The sequence below is a fragment of the Amaranthus tricolor genome, chromosome 7 (assembly GCF_026212465.1).
Source record: "Amaranthus tricolor cultivar Red isolate AtriRed21 chromosome 7, ASM2621246v1, whole genome shotgun sequence".
NCBI lineage: Eukaryota > Viridiplantae > Streptophyta > Magnoliopsida > Caryophyllales > Amaranthaceae > Amaranthus > Amaranthus tricolor.
In genome coordinates this window covers 10,312,912-10,321,862 of record NC_080053.1, presented here as the reverse complement: position 1 = coordinate 10,321,862, position 8,951 = coordinate 10,312,912, and the positions used below count along the sequence as shown (strand labels likewise).

Genomic DNA, 8,951 nt, shown 5'->3' with positions numbered 1-8,951 from the left:
GTCATCTGATTTTTATTTTCATGCTCAAATGCTGAAAAAGCTGAAATGTCGAAGAGTATTGAAAATGTTTATGATAATCTGTTACAATGTTTATGGTGATTTATTTGCTAATAACTATAGTTTTGATAATTTGTTACAATGTTTATGATGACTCGTATGATGATTTTTATGATGATTTTGATTTTTATTTGAAATCTGATTTTGAAATCTTAATTTTGTATGATGATTTGTCAATTATATGATGTATTGAATTGAAATCTTGTATGATGATTATTATGATTTTTTGTTTATTATAAATAAATGAGTGGTTTTATCAACATAGCAGAGTATCTGCTTCTAATAAGAGGAAAAATGCATCGGGTAGTAGAACTGATCCAGGTTGGGAACATTGTATTGAAGTTGATAAAATGGCTAAGAAAGTTAAATGTAAATACTGTGGTGGTGTACGTTTTGGTGGAATTTTTAGGCATAAGCGTCATCTTGCTTGCACTGGTATTAAGTTGAAGGTTGTTGACGATGTTAAGTATAAATTTAGAGCATTGTTAGAAGCAACTTAAGAAGCATCTAGTGCAAAAAGAAAAAAACTTAATGACATTGGTGAGGAAGAATGTGAAAGTGGGGGTTATCAAAGAGTGAGAGGAGGTATGGATGCTTTTGTTAATTAAAGTAAGCATGATTTGCAAACAACACTTGATCAACAATTTAAAGAAAGAGAAGTTTGTCAACAAGTTGCTCGCTTTTTTTACACTAGTACTACCTTTTAATGTGGTTTTTAATATCCTTTATGTGTTTTTAGTGTTTTTTTATATTGAAAATGATCAAACAATAAACATGGTCACAATACAACTTGTCATTTCAGCAAATTTGTAGAATTGACCGATCCAACGATCCGATAAAACGATTCGATCCCACTTGAGGATTTCAATCCTGCGTAGAATCCCGATCCTGGCAACCTTGGCTGTAGGTGTTTAGGTTATTTGCTGTAAGGGTTCATTTTATGTGCTATGTGTGTTTAGGGTATTTACTGTAGGTTGTTTTGTGCTGTATGTATTTTTGTTATGTGCTATAGGTGTTTAGATTATTTGTTGTAGGTACTTATGTTTTGTGTTGTAAGAGTTTATGTTATGTGCTGTAGGTGTTTTGGTTATTTGGTGTAGAAGTTTATGTTATGTGTTGTAAGTGTTTTTATATGCAAAAATACTTACTATAATTAGTTCAAAATGCCTACTTTAATAGGAAACAACATTTGCTTTAAAACTCAAAAATATCTACTTTAACTAGTTTAAATATTCCCTAAAAAACATTTCAAATGCCTATTTAATATACAAAAATACCTACTAAAACTAGTTTAAATGCGTACTAAAACTAGTTCAAAATACCTGCTAAAAATTGTAGTAGGTATTTTGTATAATGCGTGCGCGTATAGTAGTTGGTTAAAATATGGCAAGGGATGCTGTCAGCAAAAAATGTATAAAGGTTTAATTATTTTGCAATTATCAATAGTAAAGATTATTCACAATAGATGGGCAATAGATGGGATTATTCAGGAAAATTTTTCCTATTTTATAATAATTCAACCTTTGTATATTTTTTACTGACAGCACCCCTTCCCACATTTTAACCGGCTATTGTAGGTACGTAACACCAAAGAGGAGTAGGGTTAGACCAACGAAGATGCATAAGGAGGAAGAATACGTGAGTGTAACGACTAGTAGTTACCTACAATAGCCGATTCAAATGTGGAAAGATGTGATGTTAGCAAAAGAATACAAAGGATGAATTATTTAGAAATAATCAATAATAAAGATTATTTATAGCAGATGAACAATATATAAGATTATTCAAGATAAATTTTCAAAAATTTAAACATAAAAACTTTAAGAATGAAATGAAATCCAATCCGATTGACATAGAAGTATTTTCATGGGGAACCTACTTATCCACCAACCTCCCCATTCCTACAATGACTGAGTGAATAAGTAAACTACTCCTCCTACTTGGATCTCAATTGGGATTGAATTCAAATCTCCAAATTTCAATCAAACACCAGATTCACATTGCATACCACAAAACTAATTTAGTTTTCAATTTCAAATTTCAAATTTTCATTTTCGAATTTTCTTTTCTCTGACACTTTTTTGATAAACAGATCGGTGAACACAATGCTGTGGATGAGATGTTCACGCCATACTCTAAAGCCTCAAATATTAGGGTTTAATTATTGTTGGTATTCTTCTACTTCATCTGCTGCAGCTATTGAAGCTCAAAGAACGATTAATGATGGCCCTCGTCATGATTGGACTCGCCCTCAAATCAAATCCATTTATGATTCTCCTATTCTTGACCTTCTCTTTCATGGGGTAATCCTTTTTTTCCTTTCTAGGTTTTCTGTTTAAATTTCTACTTGTTTTCTTGATTAGATACTGTCATGGGTTGTTTTCTCCCTTTACTATTGCATCATTGTATTATTTGGCTGTTACTAAGCTTTTACCAATTGAAGTTTATTTTGGTATTGTTTCACTTGACACTTAATTTGGGTTAAGTTTGATTTGTTCCAATATGAGTCTTTATTCTAGAAATTTTATTTATTGATATGAGAAGGGGGATAAGTGATTGCTACAATGCTTTGAACTTATATATTACTTCTTTCATTTCAAAATAATTGACACATTTGACTTTTTATGTACTCTAAATCATTGATATCATTAATTGTATAATAAAATAATAAAAAAATGTAAAAGTGGATATTAATATTTCTTGCTTTTGAGACGAATTCAACAAGCTTCCACTACACTGTATTTAAACTTATAGGTTATAACCTAAACATAAATTAATGGGATGAAGGAATAATGTAAAATTACTAATATTGCATCTATTTTGGAATGGAGGAAGTACCAACCACCTAATCAATGGATCAGAATACATTACATACTAACAAACATGTAACGAATAAACAAATTGAGCTCCACTTGTATTATTAGCTGAAACTACTGCATTTTGGACCATGCCCGTAATTTAGAACTAAGGTTGGATGCTTTGATGCTCAACATTTCCTGTGGTGAGATGAATGTTGGATACATATCTTATACGTCCAGCTTGTACTATAAGTATGCTGAGGGAGAAGGAAGAATGTGATTGAATCAACGGATTAGCCGGAAATAAGCTGAGCTAGATCTCATTTGAATATGCTTTAAGCTTAACTCAAAAGGGCTTAGGATGTTATCTTGTCAAACATTACATTTATAGGATAGATTGATGAAAGTCTAGGTGCTTGCATAAACCGACAAGGCTGGATAGCAAGGGCAACACTAAATATATGTATTCGCTTTTGTGACATCAGGCACGATGTCGCGTATGAGGCACCTTGCGGTGTAATGGTTTGTTTTTCGGACCTTGCGCTGTGAATTGTCAACATAAAAATATCCATTTTATCATAGTAATTCAAGCTTATAATTAATTAAAGCTTAAGTTTATGATAAATCTTCTAGAACCCAATAGATATTTGAAAAAATGATTATAAGTGCTGATATGCTAAAATAGATGCTTTTAATGGCTGTTTATCCATGATTTTAAATCAGATGTGACGTAACCAGGCTGTAACAGTGAACTCAAGCTCCGTATAAAGTGGTTGTTGTTTCACGAAAGTGCCTTATTTTTATTCCATGAATATTTTTCCAATATGGAATGAACAAACACTCACCTTTTTAACTATCAAGACAACTGCAAGACTGTTGGCATTGGTTGTGAAACCTGTCTCACAATCCTTATATGACTGCACTTGTATACGAGTTTTTGCATTAGGGATGGGCTTACTTTGCATGTTTAATTATTACTCATCCGTCTCTCTAAATTTGTTACACTTTCTATTTTGGTATGTCTCGAAGAATTTGCAACATTTATTGTTTTGGAAAATGGACCCACACTCGCCCCTACCCTCATCCACAAATTTAATTTCTAGTCTCATTTGTTTCACATATTTCAGATGTTTTGTTTTATGCTCCTCTAAACAAACTAAAAATAAAAAAAAAACACAACTTTGCTAATGTAGCAAATTCACAGGAACGGAGGAGTCATTGTTAAATGTTCTTTCCAAGTTCCAACTTATAATGTGAGTTGATATTTTTGTTCTTGCTGTCATATTTCTTCTCTACACCTTACTAAGTAAAAAATGATATTGCTAATTTGTCCATATTTTCGGTGTTTGTCTTATTCCTCAGATCATGCTATTATCTATTGGACCTTCACTAATGGCTGTTGTGACTTTGTTATAAATGACATTACAGGCTCAAGTTCATAGACATGCTCACAATTTTAGAGAAGTTCAACAATGCACTCTTCTTTCAATTAAGACCGGAGGTTGTAGTGAGGATTGTTCATATTGCCCACAGTCTTCCCGCTATGATACTGGAGTGAAGGGTCAAAAGATGATGAATAGGGATACAGTCATCGAGGCAGCAAAGAAGGTCTGAGTTTCTTTCCCATCTTTGCTGACACATGTGAGTTAGTGTACTTGGTATTTAAAAAAAAAAAATCGTTTATTGACTTTCAAATGGTGAAAGAAATTTTAAATGTCACTATCTGGAATGCATTTGAAATATTGGCTAGTTGATATTGTTACCCAATCCAAAGTCTTAATTGGGGCCTTTCACTAGTAAAGAGGTTGTATCAACTATAAAACTACTCTTCATTTCTAATACTAACTAGATATGTTTATTTTCTTTGATTTTGTTTTTTTTTTTTTTAAATACTTGGAGAAGTACAGGTGATGTACTGGTAGTCTTTTGGAGGAAATGATTTATTATCTACCTCCCCGATTCTGAAAAGGCCATAGAGGTTTGGGGGAAGGGGAATGGAGGTTGTTGGTTGCTTGCTAATAGCAACTTTTGTGTTTGTAAAGTTTAGCTAATATTGTAAAATATATATAAATCTATTAAAGCTCATATACAGTAGTGCCTGGTTGATCTTTCTCATCCCAAAGGAAAAACAGAGTAATGGAACCATTTTAATATTTCCATTTGTGTTAAACTATGAGTTATCTAACAAGTTCATTCTACTTGAAGTGTGACCATTGATCGTTATTATTTGCTTAGGATAGACTGATGAGAAACTAACACGAAACCTGTGTATGTTGATCATTTTATTTCTTTCAATTCACATAATCAAATTGCTGTTCTGAAAAATTGATCTAAGTGCATCGACGTTGCTGCCTTAATGGCATTGTGGTATTGGAATTTTGTAATGAATCTTGCATCTGCCTTACTGGGTGCATTTTCTGACCTTTTCTATGTTGATATTTGGATCTTTTCTGAAATTGACAGGCTAAAGAGGCTGGAAGTACACGATTTTGCATGGGTGCTGCATGGAGGGACACTGTAGGCCGGAAGACCAACTTCAACCAAATTCTTGACTATGTGAAAGAAATAAGGTGAATTATAATTGCTTTTCCTGATATGAAGTATCATTCATCATTTTGTCATCTTAATTTTCGTGTCTGTCTGTTATTTAGACAGTTGGTTTCTGGTTCAAATTATGTATGATATTATGAAGCTTCTTTATAGTGCAACTTTGGGTTTGTAATACATGTTCCCATTCTGATGTAGTAGACTTTTAAAGTTAAGACAAAGACTTCAGTAGTTCAGTTTCTATGCAACATTTTTATAAGCTAGAGGAAATCACAAGTTTTCTGGTAGTTCTGTAGAGTGTAGAACTGTAGACAATATTTCTGTCATTGTATAATTTCTGGTAAAGCTTATATCCATGTTGCAAATATTTTTGTTATCTGACAGGGAAATGGGCATGGAGGTCTGCTGCACCTTGGGCATGCTGGAGAAGCAGCAAGCAGAGGACTTGAAGAAGGCAGGCCTTACAGCATACAATCATAATCTTGACACCTCAAGAGAGTATTACCCCAATATTATTACTACTCGTTCTTATGATGAGCGATTAAAAACCCTCGACTTTGTGCGTGAAGCAGGGATAAATGTTTGCTGTGGTAGGTTTCCATTTTCTACACTTTAAGAGGTTGTCATATATCTTCTCATTGAATAGAGAAATTTATATATGTTTTGTGTGTGATTTTGGCTGTGAATTTGATCATGTGAGAAATTTCTTTTGAGTACATCCAGCTAAAGTATTATGATTACACGTTTACAACATTAGGTTTAGCCCGTTAAGGTCATAGTGAATTATTTTTATTAACATGTAGATGGGTATTCCAGTTGATCAATAATATTTGCTTATTTCTGTGGGTTGGGTTTTAAAATTTCTTTGAGACAGGAGGAATAATTGGACTTGGAGAAACCGCTGATGATCGAGTAGGATTGTTATATACATTGGCTACTTTACCTGCGCACCCTGAGAGTGTTCCAATCAATGCGCTTGTTGCTGTAAAAGGCACTCCTCTTGAAGATCAGAAGGTAAAATCTATAACTTAAGTAGCAGTAAAAAAAGTAAAAGCCAATGGATAAGTTTTCTTCCCCCCTGCTGCATTAGATAATTTTTAATATCAGTTTGACATTGTCCTTGACATTTCATATTTTTTTAATTTTTCTTTATTATTTTTTAACTAATAGTCTTTGCCCCTTATTTCCACGGTGCAAAAAATTTATAATTTTTTGATTTTGGATTATAATTAATATGAGCAAAGTAAAATGAATCATTAAATTACGTGTACTTCATTTTAATGTGCACAATGCATTTTCTACGAAGAGTCAATCGAAAACATCTACTTTGTTAGTTTTATCATTGATAAGACTAAGGTTGTATACATCCAACCCTCTTAAACCCTAACCTAAGTGGGAGCCACTTAATGGAACTGGAATAATGGAAAAAATATGTATATAACTAATAGTCTTAAACCCTTCCAAACTTCAAGATATTAATTGCTTTACGGATATAAAAAATGTCCATCTCCCAGGAGTATGCTTTGATGCCAGTGAAGTATTAAATAAGTACATGATTTGGTTCGCTGATCAAATTCAAATGACAATTGTTTTGTAATGTTTCATTTGTTGTTTTAAAAATATTTGAAAACGTAAAGCAAAGGATTCTCAATTGTGGTACCTTTCACCCATTAAATACCATGATTTGTTTTAAAGCAGTCTCAACATGTTTGTTATAAATTTTGATTTGACTCTAGGACAATAACATTTGTAGAATCTTATTCTTGGGAAATTCTACAAACAAGCAATTTTAAAGTTTCACCATGTAAATGTATAAGTCTTATATTCTTCCATTACAAAATATATTGAGAATATTCAAGCTCTATGTAATACAAACGACAATTCCTATGTGGACTGTGGCTGTTTATACATTTTGCTCTTTATTTTATCATGTTTACAATTACCTTTTAAATAAAAGCAAATAAAAGAAACCTGGTGTAGTATAGCTTCTTATGATGGTTAGGGTGTCTAGTATGTGAGTTATCTGATTGTGCTACCTACTGGATGATATTTGAACCCTTTATTGTGGCCTTTGGACCTTTTCTTCACCAATATTTCTGTTGGGGTCTAAATTGTAGGACATTCCAAATCTCTTCTATGTCCTAATTCCTGAATGCACAACCAAATTTCAACTTTAAACATCTGTAATACTTGAATTCGAGTTTTCTTTTCATTCGTTGTGTTCTCGTTATCAGCCTGTTGAAATCTGGGAGATGATTCGGATGATAGCAACAGCACGGATTTTAATGCCGACTGCAATGGTGAGGTTATCAGCTGGGAGGATTAAATTCTCGATGCCCGAGCAAGCGTTGTGTTTTCTTGCTGGTGCAAATTCTATCTTCACTGGCGAGAAGCTGTTGACAACAGCTAATAATGACTTTGATGCTGATCAACTCATGTTCAAGGTTCTTGGTTTAATTCCAAAACCTCCCACTCTAGATGATGCAGAAGCAGATGCAGATGCAGATGCAGGCGAGGCAGTTGCATCTAGCTCAGCCTAAAATAACCGTTAATGTGTTTAGTGTGTAGGATTCTTGATTGGGTGGTGTGTTTTTATTGATTATGCCTATTGTTTCTCTCGTTTGTTTTGCTTTAGATTATTAGTTTTTAATAGGAATAATTTTTAAATTTATTTTAAGTGGTGCCAAACATAACAGAAAACAAAAAACATAAACAAAGTGTACACCCAACTCCTACAATGTGGAAGCTGGAAAACTCGCTACTCTTATTGTATATCAAATGCGGTGTTCACGAACATTAAAAAAAAAGAAAAAAAAAAACATAAATGATCTAGAAAGAGCTTTAATAGTTCCTATTGTGAAGAGGTTGAGTATTCTTCATCTCACCTCCTTGGGCTTTCTTTTTTCCAACTAGTCTCTTGAGAGATCGTTTCTCTAAGAGACGTATTTTAAGTCCAATCTATTAAAAATTAATGTTTACTGCCTATTTACATTATTTTTAATGCTTACTTATTATATTCTTAGTGCATATTTTTAATATTTTAAATATCTATTTACATTATTCTTAATGTCTACTTATAATATTTTGAAAAGTATATAATAGGTCAGCCCAATTGAACATGGTTTCTCAGAGAGATCGTCTCTTACAAAAATTTATGTTTTTTTCGCAGTAAAAATGTTTTAACACACTTCTTGCTCTTTCTCCCTCTTAATCAAATATTTGAATTCTTTTCTTGAAATATTGCTAATTAGAAATTAATTCACAGATTACGCCATAAGGGGAAACGTCAATATGTGATAGACTTGTGAATTTTGAGACGTTTAGGAATCTTTTGGATTGAGAGTAATTATTTAAGAGGATAAAAAAGTCAACTAATATAACAAAGGTAATTAGAGATGCAAATAATGTTATTGAAATAATTGTAATAGAGGTCAAATGAGAGTAAATTAAAAAAGATGAATAAAAAATAGGTTGATCTCCTTCATTTGGAGGTAAAAAATTCCTCACCCTCTACTAGGGTAAATTTATAACCCAGAATACGAGAATTAA

General features: G+C 32.5%; 1 protein-coding gene across 1 annotated transcript in view; it reads left to right on the top strand.

Annotated features, from left to right (window-relative positions):
* Window positions 1-8,411, top strand: part of LOC130818014 (biotin synthase, mitochondrial) — an 8,658-nt gene extending 247 nt beyond the window's left edge. Inside the window, exons 2-7 of the mRNA XM_057684032.1 lie at window positions 2,150-2,360; window positions 4,284-4,463; window positions 5,319-5,425; window positions 5,787-5,992; window positions 6,277-6,416; window positions 7,637-8,411. Coding sequence (XP_057540015.1) covers window positions 2,163-2,360; window positions 4,284-4,463; window positions 5,319-5,425; window positions 5,787-5,992; window positions 6,277-6,416; window positions 7,637-7,942 — 1,137 coding nt within the window. The 5' untranslated portion in view covers window positions 2,150-2,162 and the 3' untranslated portion in view covers window positions 7,943-8,411. The remainder of the gene's footprint in view (window positions 1-2,149; window positions 2,361-4,283; window positions 4,464-5,318; window positions 5,426-5,786; window positions 5,993-6,276; window positions 6,417-7,636) is intronic.
* The last annotated feature ends 540 nt before the right edge of the window (window positions 8,412-8,951 follow it).